The sequence below is a fragment of the Paraphaeosphaeria sporulosa genome (assembly GCF_001642045.1).
Source record: "Paraphaeosphaeria sporulosa strain AP3s5-JAC2a unplaced genomic scaffold CC84scaffold_2, whole genome shotgun sequence".
Classification (NCBI taxonomy): Eukaryota; Fungi; Ascomycota; class Dothideomycetes; order Pleosporales; family Didymosphaeriaceae; genus Paraphaeosphaeria; species Paraphaeosphaeria sporulosa.
Genome location: NW_017253361.1, coordinates 4,212,752 through 4,236,048, shown reverse-complemented (window position 1 = coordinate 4,236,048; position 23,297 = coordinate 4,212,752). Strand labels below are relative to the sequence as shown.

Sequence of the window (23,297 nt, the reverse complement as noted above, 5' to 3'; positions counted from 1 at the left end):
TTACTGGAGCTACCTTTACAGATTCTGCGGACATGAGTGGCGACATGTGCGCTTCCCATGCCGAGATGTCCCGTATTGCCAGGATGACAATGTATACCGAAGAGGACCTGAGATCATGGAGGGTAGGTGTCCGGAATGCCGTGGGGAAGCGTAGGATTAATCATCAAAACGAAGTACAAGTTGTAAGGCGGCTTGTAGTGTACTTTGGGGCTAGGAAACTTCCATTGAATTGGGATACTACTTTGGAAGTCTGCCTGTGTTTTTTGTGGCTAGTATTTGCTCAGGGTGTGCAACCGGGTTTCCAAATCCGCGTGTTTGGTAGAATTACCTTGTTTTGAGGGTAGACAGTCTGCTGGTGGTACATACTTCTGTGTGATCAGGAGTTAAAGATTTGTAATACCATTCGTCTAGTATTCGTTGTTTGCCTCATTGACTGGATCATTGAATTGGTACCATTGGATACTTGAGATCTTCAAGATGAGGAAACCCATGATCACGAAGCATTATCTATAAGTGGGGTCCTATAATCACTTAATCCAGGCCTCACATATCTCCCCAGGCAATTATATGGATCTGATTGCCATGAAACCTTCTGATTACCACGACAACATTTATGCAGATATCGTGGTATATCGCGACCTCTTTCGCTAGAGCTCCAGGATTGGCCGTCATGCCTGACACTGGTTGTGCTGCGTTAACGTAGCAAGGTTCAGGTAGGCGAACAGATTAGGTGCCGGTTCCGACTGGAATTAGTCTCTCGCCTTATATCACTCAAGATTTCCCATCTTATTTCATTCACAATATACGAGGCCAGCACTTGAATCACTTCATAGATTGATATTCTCATGTGTAGCAGGCGCTAGCATAGATCATCAAATTGCTTTTGAGCGCTTTTTCTTGTATTGCGGTTTGTACATTAGGCAGATTTCACATGTATCAAGGGCACCATTGAAGACAAGTCCTAATTCAATGCACAAAAAGAGTATATATCTACACTGAAGACTCTGCGGACACTTCTTCCACCAACCAGTTTCAACAACAGTTTTCGATACGATACCAGTTTACCACACACCCATACACGTCCATTTTCGCGGTCGCGACATTCAAGATACATCAGACTCGATATATCCAGTTGCAGATCAAGTCTACATCAAAGTACGTTGAGGACAGAGCTGATGCGGATATGTATGAGCATGCTACTAACTCCTTTTAAGGTCATCAAACACCTATCCTATACGTACAAAATGTGCCAATACGCTGACTCGAGGTACCCTTGCGGGCATGCTCTCCGTGAAACAGTCCAGAATTGCCGATATTCCGAGTCTATTGGACAGGCCTGCCCCGATACTAGCCAGATGACATTATTGAGGCGGAAGATGATGAGTGTGAATTCTGCGAAGTAAAGGACATTCTGGCAGACACATTCAAAGAAGTACAAGACAAAGAGCCGGAGATAGATGCGTTACAGAATTCAGCGCCCATTGACCAACCGGAGATGGCAAGATTACGGGGTGAGTTGGAAGTTGATAGCGGATGCGATGGAGCCACAGGCGGCGTCAGAAGGTATGGACGTCTTGTTCCTGTTGCATGACCATAGTCGATGCATACGTCCAACGTGATATGGATCCATTGAGCTCCGCTACCAAAAATATCCCCCACCACTAAAATCATTCCTCACCACCTGCCATGAACCCCACCCACGAACAAGAGGGCGTCGTGAACGAGGACCTTCCATGACCATAGACGCCCAAACTATCGAGTCGAACCCACCAAATCGAATGTAATCTCGAATTAAAATCAATTATTCGCGAGCTTTTGCAAGGCGCGGTGAGATGCAGTACATGAGCTCGTTGGAGGATCAAAACAGAATTTTAAATTTTATCCTTGAATGATTCTAAATTGTGAAGAAAATTGGCAACACACCTCGCGCCATGCAGAAAGATTGAATGAATTTGTGAAGCACAGCAGAGTTCTTCAATTGCCTTAGATCATGTGCGAGTGCATTGGATGCAGACTGTGTTCAAACCTTGAAAGTGAGTTCTCAAACGCTCCTGCGCGTTTGTATGTACTCGTAAAACCATGTTCAAGTCTCCTTTGAAGAGAGCAGTCGAAGACTATTCTTCAAAGATCGTGTCCTCATTCAATGTACGATTCGACTATACATATATATATACCAAATTGAGCATCAATAACAGTTAAATCCACCAACCTGTCCACAGTTCTAGATACCACGCCAGCTCGACACGTACACAGAAACGTCCACACTAACTATCAGTCCATTGGTACTGCTCCTCCGTACCATACACGTAAGCCCGCTTTAGCTATTCCAAACACCTCAAGGTCTAAACACGAAATTCTAACCACCTAAAACTATCGCAATCACCCATCCAGATACGCTTTCGGCACACCACAATGTGCGATTGGGTTACGTGCACGTATCGTCGTGGTGAACCAGTTGATTTCATCGCCCGCGTCTGCAATCAGCAACCACAGCTACATTGTCATGCGATTTGGAACCAGCTCACCTGCAGCCACACTAGTGTGGTTGACAATGATAACGACTGTCCTCGTTGCCAAAGAAATGCAAGGATACGGGAGCAGGAAGAGGAGCAGGCGCGGCGGTGGCAGGATAAAATGGAGCAGGACGCTATAAGGAGGTAGAAAGAGGTTGAGGATGTACGTTAGGCGGAGGAACAGGCGGCTCTTGAAGAACAAAAAGAATTAGTGGTCCAGTATAATGCCATGCAACAGCAGGCCGATGACGACGACGGCTACTAGTCCCGCACTGGACCACCCTACCCAGAACCTCGCAGGCAGGCCGACGGAAACCATTGCTGGAACTGAATTTCCTATGCATAGCGATTATTCAAGAGGTTTGCCTGTGTTTTCCTCATCCGCGTTTGTTTGAAATCAAGTCTCCAAGTGCGAGCTGGCGGGTTGGACTATGTATCTGTTCAGAACTGGCGAATTTGATACACATGCATTGTTTCTGTGCTCATCGCATTCGATACGCATATGCTTCCCAACATGCTGACCAGCGCCAAAACCTATTGGACACTACCAATTGATGTTGCCTTCACCTGCTCGATTCTCTAACCAGGTAATCAGACTGTCGAAGACTTGCAGCGTAGAGAGAGCAAGCGATGCCACAACGCCGAAAATGATTCCGAAATCATTTCAACGGTACAGTGCGCTATCGATCATGTCCATGAAAGCGGTGATAGAAAGAGATTTGGTGGCAAGCCAAGACACAGGATACGAATTCCCCCAAGTGCCCTAACGCAGATAGATTTCCACAATGAAATATTGTAAACGACGCCAAGGCCGCACCGAACAGGGAACGACAGGTCATGCAGGTTTTGTGGCATGTGAAAGTGCTCCAAGCCATATTTAGTCACCCTATAGTCGAGGAGAACACTCGTGCACTATACTAAACCCGCTAACGCAGGTCACTAGGAGTGCAGCACGCAACATGCTCATACTCACGACACCAGAGCGAGGCGATGCCTCTGCAAACAATTGAATTCCTCTCGGGTATATAGCTCTTAGCAATCAACTATCCAATTACCCTCTCCACACTCCAAACCTTCGTCACCCCATCCCTCTTCTGCACCACCCTCTTGACACCCAACCCCCACCCCTGACTCCCCTTGTCCCCCTGCAACGCCATCTCAACCTCGCACTCCCGCCTCTCCACACCGCCCTCCCTGCCCATCTCTACAATCTTGCCCTTCGGCTTGCCCACCTGCAGCAGTGGCGTGTTCAGCGCGATATTGATAATCTGCGGACGCGTCACAGGCGTCAGAGGATGCATGCGCGTCTTGGGCGTCGCGACAGCGTCGATGGTGGACGGCGCCGCGCGCTGGAGATGCGAGTAGATGATGTAGGCGGGGAGTTTGGCGGGCGGCGTGCGCGCGAGAAGGGAGGAGGGATGTATGTAGACGTATTGGCGGACGGGATCGTCTTTGCTGGCTCTTTGGGAGGTCGAGGAGAAGAGCGTGAGATAAGGGACGTCGATGGCGGTTTTGGGTTTCCGGGGGAGTTCGGGTGGGATAGGCGCGAGGTCTGCGCGGAGCGCGATTTGGTCTATGAATCCGGCGGCGCAGATCTGCGCTAAGACGTTGATCTCTGAACTGGTAGGGGCGGGAAGCTTCGCTTGGTATGCGGAGAGTGCTGTCGGTCGGTGTGCGCGGACTATAGAGGTGAGTTGCTGCCTCAACTGGCCCGCTTCTCGCATGCCCTTAGCATTGAGAAACATGTCCTCACAGAACGCATCGCCGTCAGACTCATAAGCATACGCGCAGACGGCGTTATTGAGCTTGATACAGTCGCTGTACTTAGCGTTGACCGCAAGTTTCGCTAGCGCTTTGTTATACGCTTTTCTCAGCCGAGACCGTTCTTCCGCCTCTACGTTGTCTTGCTCGGTGCGAATGTGCGAGGGATCTGCAGGAGGAGGCTCACGTAGACCGAGTTTGTTTTCAGGCGTGATGAGTTCTGGGACAGAAAGGGCGGCTACGAGGGCGATCGTTTGGGCAGTGAGGTTCTGGGCTACACCCATGACCAGTATCCGTGCGAATCGTGGGTTGAGAGGGTACAAAGATAGCTCGTGGCCTAGCTTCGTTACCTTGCCGTCAAGTGATACAGCGCCGAGGTACAAGAGGAGGTTCTCTGCTTTCTGCAAATGGATGCGATCGGGTGGAGTTGGGAAGGGAAAGCCCAGTACAGGAGCGCCCATGCTCTTGAGCTGGAGAACCACACCTTCGAGTGGTGTTCGCATAATTTCCGGCTCGGCGTACTCGTCGAAGTCGCGCTCAAAGACAGCAGAAGAGTAGAGGCGGTAACAATGGCCTGGTCCAGTACGACCGGCACGACCAGCTCTCTGGTTCGCACTTGCTTTACTGATCCAACCGACTTCAAAGGTCTGGACGCCAGTCGTGAGATCGTACTTCTTCTCCTTTGCTCTTCCGCAGTCAAACACGTAACGAATGCCAGGAATAGTCAGACTGGTCTCAGCAACATTAGTTGCCAATACGATGAGACGAGACCCTTCGGGAGGCTCATCAAAGACTCGCATTTGTTGATTGGTAGGCAGCTGAGAATAGAGGGGCAGAACGTGGATCTTCAACTCCTCTGGTTCAGGTTCGCCTTCTATGTTAAAGCCACCCTTATCTTCGAATTCGTCTTTCTCTTCGTCATCATCAAGACCTGTGATAATAGAGTCATCGGAATCTGACCCATCGTCGTCTTCGTAGTCTTTTTTGTTGGTGCCCAGCTCAATGTCCTCGGTTTCCAGGGAGGTCTGCTCCGGTGAGATCTGCACCTTTCCGGTTGTGACTTCCTTTCCCTGGGTAGATGTGAAAGTCTGTCGTAACCGTTTCGCTAGATGTGTGATCTCATTCTGGCCAGTCAAAAACACGAGCATGCCTCCACGTGGAAGCTTTCGATGTCCGCGGCAGACCTTTCGGAACATTTCCTCGACGTAGTCTCTCTGCGTCTTTCGAGCAAAGTGATTCGTGACCTCAAACTGTCGCCCTTCGGCTTTCAGTAGTGGTGGTGGTCCTTGCCTGAACAACCGCGTGTTGTCGGTGAAGTCTGATATCCTCAGCGTAGCAGACATGATGATAAGCTTAAGCGGTTTGTTCTTCTTGGAGTCTTTCTTCGCGAGATCCGCCCGCAAATCGACGATTCTGCTGAGCATGCCGATCAAGATGTCTGTGTTTACACTACGCTCGTGCGCCTCGTCGATGACGATTGCAGAGTACTTGGTCAGGATGAAGTCCTGCGATATTTCACGCAACAGCACACCATCCGTCATGAATTTGACCGCCGTCTTTGCGTTTGTTGAAGTGTCGAAACGAATCTGGTACGCAACTTTCGCCTTTTCGCTGCCGAGCTCATCACCCACACGTTTGGACATGCTCACGGCAGCGACTCGTCTCGGCTGCGTGACTCCGATCATGCCTGGTGTTGGCCCATCTAGCGCGCCGTAACCAGCCTCGTACAAGAACTGCGGTACCTGCGTGGTCTTACCACTACCTGTGGCACCCCAGACCACGACCACGTCGTTGTTGTGTATCGCCTCCATAATCTTCTGTTCCTCAGCTACAACTGGGAGTTGTAATCGTGCCTCTTGGATCTCGGGCGTTCGCTCCACCGCGACGCTGTATGCTTTCCGTGTCGCGTCCGTCGCGGTCTTCGTTTCTAGTTCGGGAGGCAGAGGGTCTGATTCCGGTGCGCGGGGAGTGAAGTTTTTCGGCTTCGGCGGGACTGCGTACGTGAGATTGTTCGTAGGTACGAACCCAATCGCTTCGTTTCGTTGCGCTGTCGCCCAGGCTTTGAATGCATTTGAGCGCTCTTTTCGCGCGGACTTGTCGTCTTCGTCTTCGCTTGTGTCGCTGCTGCTCTCGTCTTCTGAGCCCTCCTCAGAGTCGTTGCTCGCTGAGTCGGACCCTCCATCCTCAGAGCCCTCCGATTCTTCGGAAGCTGATCCAGGCTCGGAGTCAGACTCGTCTTCGTTCTCGTCTTCATCCGAATTGAAGCCCTCCCAAGGGACCTCCTCTTCGATGACAACCGGCTTTGCTGTTCCCTTCCTCCTCTTTCTAACTTGTATGACCGGCTTCCCACTCTCGTCCACTTCTAGCGGCCTCTTCAGACCAGCTCCAAAAAGGCCACCACTGCCCACAGGCTTGGCCTCAGCGCTTGGCGCAGTCTGCGCTTTTTGTGTCTCGAAAGATGCTTTCGTTGGCACAATCGCCTTCTCCTTCCCAGCCCTCGGCCGTTCCCTCACCTCCTCATCCTCAGACCCCTCGCCCTCCTCCGAATGGAACTCCTCGGGCCCCTCGGCCACCCTCTCCCTCTTCTTCTGCACATTCTTTCCCATATTTTTCGTGCTCCTCAGCCCACTCGTGTCCATCTTCGTGCTCGCTAACTTCTTCAACAGCACCAAATTCTCCTCCTTCTTCAATTTCGTGTCGATGTATTTGTCCAGCCGCTTCTTCTTCTTGCCCGACATTTTGCCTTTGCTCTCGGCGACGAGCTCATTCTTCAGCGCAGCTTTCTTCTCCGCGCGTAGGCGCTGCTCTTCGGGGATGATCTCGGTCGCGTTGGCGTCGGCGGAGGACTCATCGTGGGCGGCGTTTTGGTTCTGCCGCGCAATGACTTTGTGCTTGCGCTGGCGGGGCGTGAATTTCGGCATTGTGGATGTAGGAGCTCGCGGCACTGCGCTGCGCATGCTCGTGTTGCGCAAACTTTGGGGATCAAGAATTTTGGTGGGGCCAGCTTAACTCCGTCAGCTCACCGCCCGGCAGAACCACAGAGGGCAGCACGGCTGCGACTGGAGCTTCTGTTGCGGTAAAGCGTTCGCGGAACGGAAGAAACTATACAATGGCGACGACGCGTGCAGTGGATAAAACCTATGAGGTAGTCTCAGCGCCCTTCCCAGCACCCTCGAAAACCCACACGACTACCGTCGCCGGCCATCCTACTACAGCAACAACCCTCTACTTTGCCGACAAGATCCTCATAACAGTCACGCAGAATGGACGGTTAGCACATTGGGTACGTCAATCGTAAACACTCTCCCTCGCATCTACCACTCGCAGCTCCTCACGTCAACCCTACGCCCGTTTCCGCACTCTCTGCGTTCGAGCTAACACCACACGCACAGGTCCACGTTCCCCTCGACGTTTCTGCCACAGATTCCTCCCTCACCTCTCTCTCTCACGACCGCGACTCGGACACTCCTCCCAGCGATCTCCTGCCTATGCACCAGCTCACCGCGACCACCATCCTCGGCGGCACCGTGCCCGAGCTCGATGTCCTGGCCCAGACGCTTGCAACAAACATAGCGAGCGCCATCAAGACGCGCAACGAGCGCGAGCTAAGGACAGTCGTGCTAGGCACAGGCCTAGACAGGAGTATGAAAGGGAGGGCCGAATTCAGCGAGCTGGTGGGGCTGGTGCTAGACGTGTTGTGAAGAACAGCGGCAGACAGAGGCCGGCAGTCATTGGGAATCATGGGCATTCCTTGTTTCTTTGCTAGGCCATTCTTTGCGAGCCGCATGATGTCACGATGCATACAGATTCTGAACATCTGGGGTTGATACCGAAAGATTACGATCGACTCGGGAAATGGCTGAACGCTTCACGATACCCAGCAGCCAATGAATGTAGAAAATCAACAAATTCTCGAGGATGTGAAATGTCCAGGTTTCTAAGCTACAATCTTAAGATCCTCGGGCATACCACCCACGAGCTCAAGCTCATCCATAGCGGCATTATCCATCCCCTTGCGCGAGTCGCCATTTTATGAACCTTCGTCGCGATCAAATCCTGGTGATAACAGAGCGCCAACATGATGCCTCCGCTACTAGGCTTGCCATAATGTCTGAGACCGTACGCAGGAGCATGCTGTGTACAACCGTCAGTGACCATACCTTGACATGACGAAGCAGTGTATCGTACCTTAGAAGCACTTGCGGTGAACGATCGAGGGACCGCTCTCGTCGTACTCCTGCTTTGAGATCCACATCTGCTGGAAGGTGGAGAGCGAGGCCAAGATGGAACCACCGATCCAGACGGAGTACTTGCGCTCCGGGGGAGCGATGATCTTGACCTTCATGGATGAGGGTGCAAGGGCGGTGATTTCCTTCTGCATACGGTCGGAGATACCGGGGTACATGGTGGTTCCACCAGACTGGGTGCTGTTAGCGCTGTGTCACCGCAAACGTGTGCGGGTAATAACTTACCATGACAATGTTGCCGTACAGGTCTTTCCTGACGTCGACATCGCACTTCATGATGGAGTTGAAGGTGGTGACGTGGATACCGCCGCTCTCAAGACCAAGGACAGAAGGCTGGAAGAGAGCCTCAGGAGCACGGAAGCGCTCATTGCCAATGGTGATGACCTGACCGTCAGGAAGCTCGTACGACTTCTCCAAGCTGGAGGACTGGCTGGCAGTCTGGATCTCCTGCTCGAAGTCAAGAGCAACGTAGCAAAGCTTCTCCTTGATGTCACGGACGATTTCGCGCTCGGCAGTGGTGGAGAAAGTGTAACCGCGCTCGGCAAGGATCTTCATGAGGTAGTCGGTCAAGTCACGACCAGCCATGTCGACACGGGAGATGGCGTGGGGAAGAGCGAAACCCTCGTAGATGGGGACAACGTGAGTGACACCGTCACCGGAGTCAAGCACGATACCAGTGGTACGACCGGAGGCGTACAGGGACAGGACGGCCTGGATGGAGACGTAGAACGCAGGAGCGTTGAAGGTCTCGAAGACGATCTGGGTCATCTTCTCACGGTTGGACTTGGGGTTGATGGGAGCCTCGGTGAGCAGGACGGGGTGTTCCTCGGGGGCAACACGCAGCTCGTTGTAGAAGGTGTGGTGCCAAATCTTCTCCATGTCGTCCCAGTTGGTAACCACACCGTGCTCGATGGGGTATCGGAGCGTGAGGATACCACGCTTCGACTGTGCCTCATCACCGACGTAGGAGTCCTTCTGGCCCATACCAATCATGATACTGCGCGCTTTGTTAGCTGGCGATGGTCGCGGTAGGGGTGGATCTCGTACCCATGGTGGCGCGGTCGGCCGACAATGGAGGCTGCGGATGCGTCAGTTGCTGGTGCTCAAAGGCGGCAGGGAATCGTGGGCGCGAGGTTTGCTGGCATGATGCTGCCGCAGAGGGCGCGGGGAAGGGGACTTACGGAAGACTGCTCGGGGCGCATCGTCACCGGCGAAACCGGCCTTGCACATACCCGAACTGCGAAATGGTCAGCTCGATCGATTCCATCACGTCGGTCCCTCGCTCTCTGCTGTGGTGTTGTGGGCGGCGGCCTGGGGCGCGGGGCCGGCGTAGCTGATAACCCCACAACAGGGATGACGATGGTTCAAATTCGGGGGGAGCTCACCCATTGTCGATGACGAGAGCCGCGACTAAGCAAATCGATGTCAGCAGGGCTCATTGAGATGGACGGCGCACAGTTGGAGCTCCGCGCGACAGGAGCTCGCGCTGGCTGGACCTCTGCTTACCTTCCTCTTCCATGTTGACGGATTAGATAGGGTGTAAGGTTTGGAGGTAGAGAGATTCGATCGAGGTCGCTGCGGCGATTGAGGGTCAGCGTGAGCTCGCGACAATAACGACAGTCGAACGTCGTAGGTGTGGAGGATGGCTATGTACGTACAGGTTGCGGGTAGAGGTGATGTGGTAGGTGTGTTCTGTGCAAAGAGAGGCAAGTGTCGGTGGGTGCTAAATAAGCGGGTCTTGCCCTTAGCGGGGGCGGCAGGAGCGACGAGGTTGGTGAAGAAGGGGCACTGCCACGGGCTTCGCGGATGCGGATTGACAGAGTCCAGCCTCAGATTTTAGTTTGCAGCGTGCAGTGGCACTCGATTCTGTGCCGAGCGCGCGGCGACTTATACACGCGGCTAGGCTGCAGCTTTTCTATTTGCATCTCATCTCATCACGGTGTACGCAAGCTCTCCGCCGCAGACGAGGGCCGCCAAGCTCTTTCGGCGCTGCCTGCGGTGTCTGGCCGTGTCTCGCAGCGCAGGACACAGGCCCGCTCCGCCAGCACGACGTATCCGCCTCAGCGACGTGTCGGCGGCAAGTGGGCAGAGGGACTGCTCAATGTGACAGCGGGCTGCCCAGCGGCGACGCCCCTGGACATTCTCGCCAGCCGCCAGCCGCACGCACGCTCACCGCCTCGCCTCGCATCGTCCCCGCGAAAATGTACAAGCTCCGACGGTCACGTGCAATGAGGGGCACAGCTGGGCACACCAAGCACCGAGCGCGTGGGGTGCCCAATCGAGGCGGCGCCATTGCAAGCAACGAGACGCCGCGAGCAGTCCCCCCTTGATGGAGGTGGATTTTGTGGCAGTCCCTGCCAATCCGACATCGTGACTATCAGGCCCAGCAGCCGTCGCGGTGGGTGCTGGGCTTTCGACTGCGGTACAGGCCGACGCCGATTCAGGCAAGGCGGTACCGAAGCCGCTCGAATGTTCGCGTGCCAACCCGCGTCATCCACCACTCGCGCCAAATCTTTGTGTCCCTGCCTGAATACTTTGTCGCCTGCTCGCCTTCACCCTAATTTGCCTCGACAAACATACTCGACTACCTCCTACACGCATAATGAACAACCCCAAATTCAACGACCTCCTCAAATGGGGCATCGAAAACTCCGAGGTGTCGCGAAATGACCCCAATGCGCCCAAGAACCCAAACACGCAGCTCGACCCCCAGACGCTGCAGGAGATTCTAAGCGGCATGTCCGGGCCGTCTGACGCCGACATGATGAAGTACAAGATGGAGGTCATCCAGCACCCGGAGGCCACGCTCGAGCAGAAAGTCATCGCATTCGAGGATTTCGAGATGATGATCCAAGGCATTGACAACGCGAACAACTTGGAGCCCCTCAAGCTGTGGACACCCCTCATTGAGCAACTGGAGCATGAAGAGGCCGACCTGAGGAAGTACGCGGCTTGGTGTGCCGGTACAGCGGTAGAAAACAACGTCAAGGCACAGGAACGGGTAAGCACACTGCAAATGCGAAAATATCGCGCCTAGTGTACTGACAGCTCCTGGTTACTCCTGCTTGGTGCCCTGCCCACTCTCGTCAAACTCGCGACCGAAGACTCCAACGAAGCCGTGCGCAAGAAGGCCGTCAGGGCTCTTTCGTGCGCGACTCGCAATTACCAGCCAGCGCTAGACGCTGTAGTCGACAGCGTACCCGCTACATTCAAGCCTGAAAAGGAATTAGATGCCACAGATATGGATTCGGTTGACATTCTGATCGACAAGCTGAGGACGGATGCCACGCGCGCTCGTTAAATCGCATTGGAGTCCGGCAAGAAAACATGAGCATTTGTATGGCGTTGGTGGGGACTGCAAAAATATCTTGATACCACGAGGAAAACATGCATTGGGCATAGAACAGGCAGCAGCCGGAGATTTGGTTGACCAGAGGTGTTATCGATACGCAAGAGCGTTTGCAAAGTCACAGCGCAGTTCTGTCATGAGGACTCGCTCAACTTGCTGCCTAGTGCACGAAGATAGGAATCGTTTGCAATCGTTGTTACACAGGACTTACAGAGTCTGACTGCTGAGTGTGGTATTTGTTCCATGATACATGCATTACTATCATCATCTGAAACTTGTGCTGCTTCCAATTTCTGAATCTTTGCGATCCCACACACTACCAAATAGACCAAGAGATAGTCCACAAACATTTTGATTTCCCGTCCTCTTACCAGAAGTACGATACTTTGATGACTGATGGTATGCGATATGATGATAGCCTTGGTGCCTGGAACAACCGATATGACGATAGTCTTGGTGCCTGGAACAAACGATATGATGATAGTCTTGGTGCCTGATAATCTCGGTGCCTGGAACAACAGCTGGTGATCGCCCGGCTCGTGCACCCTTGCATTGCAACAAACCTAAGCGCAGAAATTCCCGGCGTTGGCTAGACTGCACAGATGCTTATCAACTAGGGCATCAAATGGATAATAGTCGAAGCGTCCTTCCGTGTTGGGGTAGTGGGCCATTAGCGCCGACGTGCCGCGGCCTGGGAATAACGACTTCGAGTCAAACATCGGTGCTCTCTGCTCGCATATAACTCCTTCGATGCTTGCAAGAGTCTGCTCTCTGCACCCTCCATCGCTTCCACGTACTTTCACTACTAACACCGTCCCCGGGTTCAACCATTGCTAGCTACCGTTTTCAGTCACGCAATTGACGTCTGCTTGGTCTTGCCGTCGCTTTAGGTAAGACCGCCTCCTACGACTTCGATAGGCCTCTAGGCTTCTCCACTATCGAAACATGTCGTCCTCCAATGAGGTATTGCGCGGCCTCCTGCAAGCCACGGCTCCCTCAACATCAAGAAGTCGATCCGAAGACGATCACTCACCGATCAAAGCCAACGATGAACGAACGCCTTTACTCACCGCCGTTGCTTCTGCACCACTCGCTGAAGCAGGAGAGGCTGAAGTCTCCGCCAATGCAGCTCACCATGGAGCGGAGTCAGATGAGGCCAAGAGCTTGGACATGACGCAAATTATTCTGTTGTGCTACACCCGTGTGGTCGAACCAATAGCATTCTTCTCGATCTTTCCATATATCAATTATATGATCGAGAAGACGGGCGGTATCCCCAAGGATTCTGTTGGATTCTATTCAGGGTTAATTGAGAGCTTGTTTTCCTTGACGCAGATGTTCGTCATGATGTTTTGGGGAATCGTAAGTGATCGTGAAGCTATGAGGTCGGTGGTTCTAGACCCACTGACGTTTGCAGGCTGCCGATCGATTTGGAAGAAAACCAGTCCTTGCCCTGTCTCTGTATGGAGTTGCTTTCTGCACTGCACTCTTCGGTCTCAGTCAGTCGCTATGGCAGATGGTACTTTTCCGTTGCTTGGCTGGCATGTTTGCCGGCACAGTAGTCACGGTCCGTGCAATGCTCACAGAGAATAGCACCAAGGCCACCCAAGCTCGTGTTTTCAGCTACTTTGCATTTGCAGGTAACATAGGCATCTTTGTGGGGCCTCTGATCGGTATGTCTTCATACAAGCATCTCAGATTGTCGTTGTCTAAACTTCCCTGCAGGTGGTGCTTTGGAACGGCCCGCTGTAAAATTTCCATCGGTATTTGGACACGTGCAGTTCTTTAACGACTACCCATATGCGCTCCCCGGATTCGTCTGCTCATTTGTTGGACTAAGCGCTGCTGTGCTTGTGACGTTCAATGTCAAAGAGGTTTGTGTTGTTCTGTGGTTTATCATGAAGCCCTCATTAACAACGATCCCAGACATTGCATATTCATCAAAGCAAAAAGACATCAGCAGGGCCCGCTATGACGACGTGGGAATTGCTCCAGTACCCTGGCGTTGCTCGTGTCATGCTTATCTACAACTACTGCATGCTTCTGGCTTTCGCTTTCACTGCTGCTTTCCCCGTCTTCATGTACACTCCTGTTCACCTGGGCGGGCTGGAGCTGTCTCCCGAGTGGCAATCTATTTTTATGGCACTGGGAGGGTTATCGCAGGCGTTCTGGCTACTTCTCCTGTTCCCATCACTCCACAAGCGCATCGGAACTGGCGGTGTCCTCCGATTCAGTGCCATCATCTGGCCCATCTTCTTCACAACGGACCCGATCTGCAACATCTTCCTCCGTCACGGACTGAAGATTCCCTTCTGGGTTCTTTTTCCATTCAATAACATCTTCGGTAGTTCTGTCGCGATGGCCTTCAGTAAGCTCCTTCGTCTCAAATTCTGATGAGGCCATCTAACATTTGTGTAGCTGGGGTACAACTTGCGCTCAACGACATCTCTCCTTCGCATGAGAGTTTCGGTACGCTGAATGCACTTGTACTGGCTCTGCAGTCTGGGATCCGAGCAATCATTCCCGCCGCATCTACGACTCTGTACGCCATTGGAGTCAAGCACCATATTCTTCTGGGGCAGCTCTTCTGGGTCGTTATTGTTCCGGTGGCCATTGGCTTCAATTTCATGCTTATGCTATTGCCAGAGAAAGCTGAAGGCAGGCCAAAGCCCTCTCAACAGGAAGATGAAGAGACCATTGTTCGATAATGATACAAAAGCGTATGCGATTCTGGCCGGGTCCGCCTCCGCCTCAACGACTTCTCCTCGTCAAATCACATCATCAACCATACGCTGCTGTCTTTCACGTGCCAAATGCTCAGAAGAACATCGGGGCCGCCTTTACGACGACAACGTTTTGAAATGGCTAAGCCTTCTCAGACTAAGACACAGCTTAAATTAATGTATACCAACTCCACAATTCGGTTGCTTGATACTATCCGTCGCTATTTGTCAACATCTCACCCGTGATCAAAGCATAAGGTCTCCAACGAGTGTGGCCCAAGCTGCTGTCCAGCGGCACACAGGCGGACGCGTTCCCAGTCGGGATAGTACTCGCAGATTTCAAGAGCAAACAAAGTCACAATGTACAAGAAATGGTTTTCTGAGTGCTACGACAGACATCACAGTTTGTCCACCGCCGCTGCTTCTCCCGCTTTGTATCTGAGCTATGATCTGTATTTTTCCGCTCCTCTGTTTGTTCCACAATAGTTGAAGAGAATACAGGCCAGCCGATTGCCGTACAATTCGACCGACATATGCGTGCCTAGACCCCCGTTTGCCTGGATCCACTTTCCCCACTCTTGTTTACTCTCACTTGCGGATCGTTGCTCACTCTTTTGCTCTGACACTTGAAAAACACTTGCGTTCCCTTTCAGAACTAGAAAATCACAAGCGCAATAATACAGAGCTTGTCTTCTATCCTGCGATCAAGCGTTTGAAAGTATTGAGAGTGTCGCAAACTGTGGTTCGGAGAACCAAGATTCCAACGGACATCCATCCACTTCAACAAAATGTTGTTGGCCTCACTAATTATTAAAGCAATGTCAGTCCTCACCTGTCCTCTCCTCCGTTCTCACTTTTTCGATTCCTTGACTGCCACTATGGACGAGCTCACGACCAAAATGTCGAAAACTGCCATACCACCTAAGACAATGGTTCTGAAGCGGCCCGACATTAGTCTCAACCACATCTCCGAATTCGTCACGCACATTCCTCCGCCTGTAGATGAGCGGACACGAATCATTGCAGTCTGTGGGTGTGTGGATTTTGAAACGGCCTACGAAGTCTTCGACTTCGATGAAGCGTACGTGGAGGGGGAAGCACCGGACATGCGCTCCTCCCGGAAACGCTGATCCAATCTTAGATGGTTGGTTTATCAGCGACGTTTACGCCTTCAAGCACTTGCTCCAGAATTCTGGTGCAGCAGCCGAGTGCTGGATCACGGCCGAAGAGCCCCAGCATCTGGTGACAAGATACAACCAATACCTACATGGTAATCCATATTACCCCCGAAAGGTAGTTCTTAGCCAAGGTCTGCTGAAACCAAGGATTTGCATGACAAACCCTCGTGGTCGTTAACGCAGATGAACTAAAGCAGCGTTTCATCCATCACCTTCAGCAGGAAGTCAGGCATGCGCAGAAGCACAATCATGAAATATTGTTATTGATGTTCGGACATGGGAACGAAGAGACCAAAAGTGTATACCTGTACAAAGCGAAGTTCTTGGTTGAAGATTTTAAAGCCGTAGTCGGTGAAAAGGCTGAGGCTATCATAATAAGCACGGCGTGCTCTTCCGGAGGTCAGTTGGTGCGCAGGGATGTTGAAAAGACGACTTTTGCGGCCGCCGGCGAGAAAAAAGAAAGTCTGACTTGGAGGGTCGTTATTGCGGTGGCATCTACACCAGCGCACTGATCAAAGCCTGGCAGAAAAAGGCCGAAAGGGCTGAGCAGACAAGCGACGCCTTGCCACCAAAGCCGGAACAAGAGAAGACGCAAAAAGAAATTGCATCAGAGGTTTTTAGAATCTCACCGAGATCGATCGAAAGTGGAAGAAGCATGAAATACGTTTCAGCGTCGAAAATGATACGTTGGGAAGCAGTTGGTCTCATATTAGCACGCTCCCCATGATCAGCTTCCAGCAACGGTGGGAGAGCCTCGAAGAGGTCCTTCCGACCGCCGACCCAACAAGTTGGCTGAACCGAGACCCTTCCGCTAGCTCAGAATTCAGTTCAAGTCAGTCGAGCGCGTCGAGTGATTGGGATCTGAGTGATCTCTTCCATCGAATGGGCAGTATGCCAGCAGCATGGACGTTAGTAAAGCGACAAGCTCAACAGTACCTCGACAGCCACCCTGGAAGCGATGAATCAGCCAACAACAAGATCCACGGCTTTCTGCGAATGTTACTGGATGGGCGGGCGCCGCGCACCAATGCGAATCTTCGTGCTGTTGAACAGGTTCTCGCATTTCGAATAAGCCTTTCAGCAATCGTGACGGAGATGGTCCAAGTCTCCGGACTCGGTCTTCCGGGTGGGAAGGTCTGTTCGGAATTCAGTATCGGTGGATGGGAGCGTCTATGCAACAAGAAACCCGATCACAACATCTCGAAGGCATATGACATAGCTGCCGATCTGATATACTCAAACGTTCTGCCAGACCCTGCCACCCGCGAGCAAGGTGAGCGATGGAATAAACCGCATCGATACATTGCTGGCCGCCATTGCCGCCAATCCAAGCTTCAACACCACTCGAGAACAGGTGCAGACAGCGGTCAGACTGCTCGAGGCGATCCATGACGACCGTCTGAGTATGATAAAGAGCCACTTGGAAGATGACAAAAACATAAGAGGAAGGAAACGATCCTGGTTCGAAAGCGTAGGAAAGAAGCTGAGGGACTTGTCCCCCAAGAAAAGACCACACTGAGCGTAGGTGGAACCCGCACACGCCGCTTTACCTCGGATGCTCGACACGCAAGCATGCGTGAAATAATGTCACCGAACAAAGCCAGAAAGAGACAGTTAAGAAGCTGGACGAAGGGCAAAAGAAATAAATCCTCAAACTTAGCAAGAAGTCTGTCATAATATGGGCACTCAACGACGGTCTTGGCTGTGTATTTACGAGGCTCATGGAATGTTCACACCAAGTGATTTGCTCGGTAGAGAGTAGAGAGGACGAGGGTGTTTCGTTTGTTGCTTTGCTTTCGAAGTTGGTATGACTGCCATTGCCTGTGGCTTTGCGTGAAGTACCGGGTATAGGGAGGATTCGATTGGCTCGTGTCTTTTTAGTATCCCTTGCTTGACGTGTTCATTGCAAGGGATATCTATGTGCTCAGACTTTCATGACATCTGCAATTATTGGACGAGATGCAATATGCCATTCAGTTGGTTTTTCTATTCGTGCTACAGAACCAGATACAAGTAACTGCGCAAAGTCGAAGAACTACAGAATTCGAAGTCCTAGTAAGGAGCCATTGTGGACCGATTAAACCAAACGCCTTTGACCATGAGGGTATCTCAGGAATCCAGGTGACCCACCAAAACGCCGTTACGCCAGAGCAATCGCTTTTCATACTTGGGTACGAGTCATTCCAACCGAGCATGCAAGAGTCGAGTCGCGGTACTCAGATCTCGTCCTCCTCCTCATCGAAGTCATCCTCCTCGCCCATGTCGTAGAGAATGCGACCACCCTCACCACCCTCCTGCTTCTGCGCATCGAAGTAAGGAAGAACAACACCCTCGCGCGCTGCCTTCTGCTTGTCGGTCAAGCCCAAGTTGAACGACGTCTCCATCTCATCGTCCGCGGCAACCACCATGCCGACAGCATCTTTGTTCGCAAAGGCAGGGTGCTGCTCGAGCAGGATCACGAACTCTTGCTTCAGCGTGCCGTAGAGCTGTTGTGGACCGACAGGCTGGTGGAAGTCGGAATCACGACCGGGACGGAGGAAGTACGTCTCTGACTCGGGTCGGCCGGACTTGCGGCGGAACTCGGCTTCAAGGACGATGCCGCGCTGGTCGTTGGCGTGGAGGCACTGCACGATGCCCTCGGCGCCGCTCTGCATGCCAAATGTCGGCTCGGCGAGGGAGCGCTCGCGCGCGGCTTTGGCGGCGAGCACGTGCGACAGGGAGCGGCAAGTGATGATGGAGGTGGCCATGAACTTCAGCAGCTCCAGCGGCTGCGGGGCATAGGCGTCGGCGCCGGAGGCGGAAGGCTCGGGGAGCACGTCGGTGTGGTAGACGCCGACGAGGTTGGAGGTGTACTTCATGACGACGAGATTGAACAGCGTGGAGGTATCAATATTCTTGGTGGCGACGGCGTCGTACATGGAGTCGATGATGACGAGGCTCTCTTTACGGTCGCTGAGGGCTTGCTCGATGTCGGCAAGGATGGTGGCGGCCGTGCGGTTGCCCCAGGCGGAGACATTGCGCACGGCAGGTTGGAAGCGCGTGCTCTCGAAAGAGACGATGACAACGTTGATATTGCGGGAGAGAGCGCGAATGACAAGCTGCTGGAGGAATGGGATGGCGCGCTGGTTGAGGTCGTCCAGGATCAAGGTGAATGGTGAAGCATTGGCGCGGGTGTTGAGCACGCTGGATATAAGCTGAATGGCATGGCGCTGGTACTGCACCGCATTGATTGGGCGTGGCATGGCGTACTTGGAGTTGCGTTCGCGCGGGCTTGCGATCCCAATCTTGCGCTTGCGAATACAGCCTTTGGACTGGAAGTTGTTGGTGCGCTTGGTCCAGTTCGGGGCGTCCGCAGAACGATCCTTGGGCTTGAGTGTCTGGCTAAGACGGCTCTCGGGCTTCTTAGGTTTGGTGCGATAGGTGTAGAGCTCGCAGATCCACTTGGGCAGTGGGGTCGTTCCAGTAGCAGCTTCGAAGTCCTGGATGAAGGTGGGATGCGCAAGCGCTGCCGAGAAGCTCATATTAGCGAGGTGCCTTCCGAAGTCGTTGTACAAGGGGTCGTTGGGACCGGCACTGAAGTCGGTAGACATTGTGCGTGAGACTTAATTGGGTGTTGGGGAAAGAGTTTGAGTACTGAATGGCAAGCTGTACGAGATAATAGGATCGAGAGAATTGGGGTAAGGGTACAGCTGAGAAAGTGCGGCATTTGGGACCTTTATCCCCCGCTAATGTCGGGAGGCTGGGAGCAAATAGTGTGGCTAGGAGCATTTGGGAGGCTGAGAGACGGACGATGAGTGAGAGTTGAGCATACCTCTGCTGGAGTCGAAGTGAATAAGGGCGATGACAGTGGCGGAGCCCTTCACGGGAGGAATTATCCCGTCCACAGCAATATCGATATGTTGTTTGTCTTTTTCATAAGCATTCTATCTCTTTCTGCAAACTCAAATGGTCTTTGGCGAGTATCTGGCAAGCTTCTCACCCAGGTGGTGGTTGTGGTGAGAGTGAACGTCCGGAACGAATCATTTTTGGTGCGCACTAGCGGAGAATACGGACTAGCGCACTACGGACTTAGGCACATGCAGTGCGCTTCTGCCGTTCGCAACCTCAATTGGAAGCATCATAATCCCTAAAGGCCCATCTCAAGTTGCGCGTGATGCTGCCTTCGATCGCTTCCCTTAGTTTGTTACCATCATGACGCAGCAGAGCACGCAGTCGTCGCGCGCGCCCCGGGCACGGTCCCCGCATTTCCCTCCACATAACGCGCCCCGCGTATGGTTCTTGACAATAGGCTCGTCGCCCATCGCAATCGCATTGGCGCGCCAAGTCCTCGATCACGGTGACTATGTAGTAGCTGGCGTTGTTCCTCAAGAGTTCGAAAAGAGAGAGGGCCAAAGTGAGGACTTTCGAGCGTTTCTCGAGGATGTGAAGCACACTGAACGATGGAGGGAAAGATTGAGAGTTGTCGGACTAGATGGGAGGGTTGTTGGCCAGTGTCAGGCGGCGATCGCAGAAGCTGTCGAAGCATTCGGACGTGTCGATGTGCTACTTGGCAACACTAGCGAAGGTACACTCTTTCAAACATCATCTCATGCGAAGGACCTGACTGAATTGTCCGCATAGCTGTCATTGGCGCCGTAGAGGAACTGGCCCAAAGTAGCCGGACGATCACTCTTGTGCAGGACACATTCGAAACTAATTTCTTCTCAAATGTGAACATCATCAAAGCGGTCCTGCCAACGATGCGCGAAAGGAAAAACGGCCATATTATCATGTTGACAGGTGTCAGTAAGTTGCTCTACAAATCCCGATATGAACCGAGAAGTGACGGTTTGTAGCTGGCCATCTCGGGACCCCAGGTTTGGCCATGTATTGCTCATCACAGTGGGCCATCGAAGGATACTGCGACGTATGTATCTGCTATGGCGAACAGGCATGGCTAACCGGGAACCAGAGTCTGGCGTATGAAATTGCTCCATTCAACATCAAAATGTCTATTGTTCAAGCAAACATGGAAGTCAATGTCCTCACCAACAAGATGACTTCCGTCCCCCCGATGCGCGAGTATCTCCAAGCCGAAAACCCCGCACCTATTGCTCGCGACATTTTCTCCAACCTTCTCGATAAGCTTGATCGCGTTAATAATCCGTTGCCCTACCCGGAGGAAAAGTCTCCCACGGACAGCATCTCGACGACAAGTCCAGATGCTACCACGGTTCATGAGCCGACCATGGGTGATTTACTCAGCTCTGACACAATCACATCGTTGTATGCACCTCTGCCGCCGGTTGTAAAGGCTTCCTTGATAGCAGAAACTGTGCACGCGCTGACGGCTATCGGTGGTCATGACAATCCACCAGCGAGACATATAGTTGGTTTGGAGGGAGTGACCGCTGTGAAAGAGAAGCTGAAGACGACAAGTGAAGAACTCGAGGACTTCATCGAAGTGAGTAATGCGGTAGATATCGCTCGTCAGTACGATCCATCATCCATGGCCTCATTGGATGCCGGAATATCTTAAAAATGGGAGGATAGCTTCAGAACCATGTGTTTAGGTTCCTGAGGTAGCTGGTTCCCTATACATGTCATCTGCTGTTAATAAGATCATGTAGCTTCTTGACTACCTCATGGTGACCATTGGCACTTGCCGACATGACCGGGGTCTATGTGGTCCAAGAGGCTGCTCCGGGTTTGACATTGACATCTACATCGCATTTGAGGAGTATCTCCACCACTTCGACCCTGCCACTGGCGGAAACATACGAAAGATGAGTACGACTGATCAATTCCTGGGACAATGGACGACGTTTCAGCGATGAACAAATGGCCGCATATTTGTATACTTATGTCAGCTGGGAGTTGAGACAATGACTGACCACTCGCGACAAATACTAGGATATGGAAAGAGAACGTATGGAGAACTACGCCAGCACGGAGTCGCTTCGTAGCTCTGGATGGAGGCCGACCTATGTAAGAGCTACAAGTAGGTCCAATATTACATATGTTACTCAATAAACCTGACGCCAGAAGTCTCCGGTCAAACCTAGTTCTTCGGCGCACAGCCTGTACATGCTCGTTTTTCAGCGGTAAGTGCAGCCACGAACTGTCGCGACTCGTGCACTCATTTTCCTTACCGATATGTATAAGCCTCAAGTAGGCGCATACCGGGTCTCGCGCGCGCAGCCCGACACAGAAAGGGAATCTCTCATCATCAGCAAAGACCTCGTGGAGATCGAGGAGCTCGAACCCCTGGGCCACATATACAAGGAAATCGAGGCAGGATTTGTCTGGACCGTACGCTTACGTCGGTACTATTACTCTATCCTGCAAGCTTGCATCAATGTACGGTCGCTAGTGAGAGCAATAGGAGGACATCGACCATATCGTCGCGCGGTCCTTCCTTGCTCATGAAGACAAATATCGCAAGAGATTCCGCAACATGCAACTGCGCGCATCACAGACCAAGGTCGACATAACGGAGCGTGTGAGCGATATGGGCGATAGCGTTATTGAGATCTCTTTTGGTGGGAGTGGGATGGAGAGGACGGACAGTCTTTGGTCGCTGTGGATTCCTTGCAGGAGACGGACATGGCTTTGTTCGTCTGTTGGACGAGCTAAGCATAGCACCGTGACACACGCTCGAGGCATTGTGACGAAGTCATATATTAAGACAAGCTCAGGCGAGAACACGAGACACCAATATTACCTGATAGATGGCACCTTCGCAATACGGGGTTACAGCATTCCAAATCGCTGTCGCCTCGGGCAGCAACACATGATCTGACATTCCACGCATTCCATTATGGCTGTGTGCTTGCGGCCTCGCCGCAGTGCAACGCAGGCAATACCACGGCCATGATGCGGTAACCGAGTCAAATCAATAATCCAGTCGATAGTGTGCAGAAACCGTACAATGGATGATGAGGCAGGCTGAGATGCTAGCGGCGCGATACCAGACGCCTCGCCCAACACAGCGACCTTCGAGAACCCTTCTGCAGCCGACGTCCCTGACTGCGGTATTTCTTCTCCCTTCACACCACCCACCAGCACTCAATCAAACTCCGCCTCTCCTACAGCTCAAAACCCCTCGCCTGTGCCTACTCAACGCATCCCTTACGCCCGTCCTCGCACCGCATACGCGGCACCCCTCCGCCCACAATCCTTACACGCTGTGCACGCCCATCTTGGCACCGCGGCCAGCCCCAATTCCTAAGCCCCACGTGCCCCCCATCTCTCTCTCCTGTTCGTCAAAGTCCCGCCAAGAGCAGCGGAAACAAGCCTTCTTGGCGGTGCACGGGCGTGGAAGCGCGTGGGGTCCTGGGAAAGTACGACTGCGCGTGCATGCGCGCACGCGGCGCGGCAACGTGGTTCTGGGTGCTGTAAGGTGGGTATTGGTGGAGGCGGGTGCGCCGATGGGATGGTGAGCTTGCGTGTAAGTATCCACCTTGGTGTGTCTCGGTGGTGCTGTGTCGCGTGAGGGCGTTGGTGGGATTTCATCGTGCGTACTTGAAAACCGAAGGAAGGGCAAG

The 23,297-nt window shown here is 52.7% G+C and overlaps 9 protein-coding genes across 9 annotated transcripts; 6 read left to right on the top strand and 3 right to left on the bottom strand.

Annotated features, from left to right (window-relative positions):
* Positions 1 to 3,556: 3,556 nt before the first annotated feature.
* CC84DRAFT_1139608 (P-loop containing nucleoside triphosphate hydrolase protein) lies at positions 3,557 to 7,224 on the bottom strand (the record flags this gene model as incomplete). Its single annotated transcript, XM_018176246.1, has 1 exon — positions 3,557 to 7,224. Exon 1 carries the CDS (start codon positions 7,193 to 7,195, stop codon positions 3,557 to 3,559), a length of 3,639 nt encoding a protein of 1,212 aa, XP_018041163.1. The 5' UTR covers positions 7,196 to 7,224.
* A 113-nt stretch (positions 7,225 to 7,337) lies between these two features.
* Positions 7,338 to 8,256, top strand: CC84DRAFT_1161646 (uncharacterized protein). Its single transcript, XM_018177794.1, has 2 exons — positions 7,338 to 7,557; positions 7,667 to 8,256. Exons 1-2 carry the CDS (start codon positions 7,384 to 7,386, stop codon positions 7,973 to 7,975), a joined length of 483 nt encoding a protein of 160 aa, XP_018041162.1. The 5' UTR covers positions 7,338 to 7,383; the 3' UTR covers positions 7,976 to 8,256.
* A 14-nt stretch (positions 8,257 to 8,270) lies between these two features.
* CC84DRAFT_1161645 (Actin, gamma) lies at positions 8,271 to 10,401 on the bottom strand. The gene is made up of 8 exons (XM_018177793.1): positions 10,180 to 10,401; positions 10,028 to 10,096; positions 9,907 to 9,931; positions 9,703 to 9,758; positions 9,569 to 9,599; positions 8,747 to 9,518; positions 8,463 to 8,694; positions 8,271 to 8,408 (listed from the first exon to the last, which is right to left on the bottom strand). The coding sequence occupies exons 2-7, from the start codon at positions 10,038 to 10,040 to the stop codon at positions 8,464 to 8,466; spliced, it is 1,128 nt and encodes a 375-aa protein (XP_018041161.1). The 5' UTR covers positions 10,041 to 10,096; positions 10,180 to 10,401; the 3' UTR covers positions 8,271 to 8,408; position 8,463.
* A 722-nt stretch (positions 10,402 to 11,123) lies between these two features.
* On the top strand, positions 11,124 to 11,822 carry CC84DRAFT_1081660 (Fes1-domain-containing protein; the record flags this gene model as incomplete). The annotated part of the gene is made up of 2 exons (XM_018173935.1): positions 11,124 to 11,522; positions 11,559 to 11,822. 2 exons carry the CDS (start codon positions 11,124 to 11,126, stop codon positions 11,820 to 11,822), a joined length of 663 nt encoding a protein of 220 aa, XP_018041160.1.
* A 993-nt stretch (positions 11,823 to 12,815) lies between these two features.
* On the top strand, positions 12,816 to 14,578 carry CC84DRAFT_1084999 (MFS general substrate transporter; the record flags this gene model as incomplete). Its single annotated transcript, XM_018174078.1, has 5 exons — positions 12,816 to 13,232; positions 13,288 to 13,543; positions 13,596 to 13,744; positions 13,797 to 14,238; positions 14,289 to 14,578. The coding sequence occupies 5 exons, from the start codon at positions 12,816 to 12,818 to the stop codon at positions 14,576 to 14,578; spliced, it is 1,554 nt and encodes a 517-aa protein (XP_018041159.1).
* An 893-nt stretch (positions 14,579 to 15,471) lies between these two features.
* CC84DRAFT_1173134 (uncharacterized protein) lies at positions 15,472 to 17,163 on the top strand (the record flags this gene model as incomplete). Its single annotated transcript, XM_018180009.1, has 3 exons — positions 15,472 to 15,674; positions 15,735 to 15,863; positions 16,443 to 17,163. 3 exons carry the CDS (start codon positions 15,472 to 15,474, stop codon positions 17,161 to 17,163), a joined length of 1,053 nt encoding a protein of 350 aa, XP_018041158.1.
* A 669-nt stretch (positions 17,164 to 17,832) lies between these two features.
* CC84DRAFT_1113350 (uncharacterized protein) lies at positions 17,833 to 19,282 on the bottom strand. Its single transcript, XM_018175350.1, has one exon. It carries the CDS (start codon positions 19,011 to 19,013, stop codon positions 17,988 to 17,990), a length of 1,026 nt encoding a protein of 341 aa, XP_018041157.1. The 5' UTR covers positions 19,014 to 19,282; the 3' UTR covers positions 17,833 to 17,987.
* A 680-nt stretch (positions 19,283 to 19,962) lies between these two features.
* CC84DRAFT_1184707 (short chain dehydrogenase/reductase family protein-like protein) lies at positions 19,963 to 21,289 on the top strand (the record flags this gene model as incomplete). The annotated part of the gene is made up of 4 exons (XM_018180770.1): positions 19,963 to 20,335; positions 20,392 to 20,556; positions 20,607 to 20,677; positions 20,723 to 21,289. The coding sequence occupies 4 exons, from the start codon at positions 19,963 to 19,965 to the stop codon at positions 21,287 to 21,289; spliced, it is 1,176 nt and encodes a 391-aa protein (XP_018041156.1).
* Positions 21,290 to 22,669: 1,380 nt separating this feature from the next.
* CC84DRAFT_1161641 (uncharacterized protein) lies at positions 22,670 to 23,239 on the top strand. The gene has a single exon (XM_018177792.1). The coding sequence runs from the start codon at positions 22,686 to 22,688 to the stop codon at positions 23,190 to 23,192; it is 507 nt and encodes a 168-aa protein (XP_018041155.1). The 5' UTR covers positions 22,670 to 22,685; the 3' UTR covers positions 23,193 to 23,239.
* Positions 23,240 to 23,297: the final 58 nt, after the last annotated feature.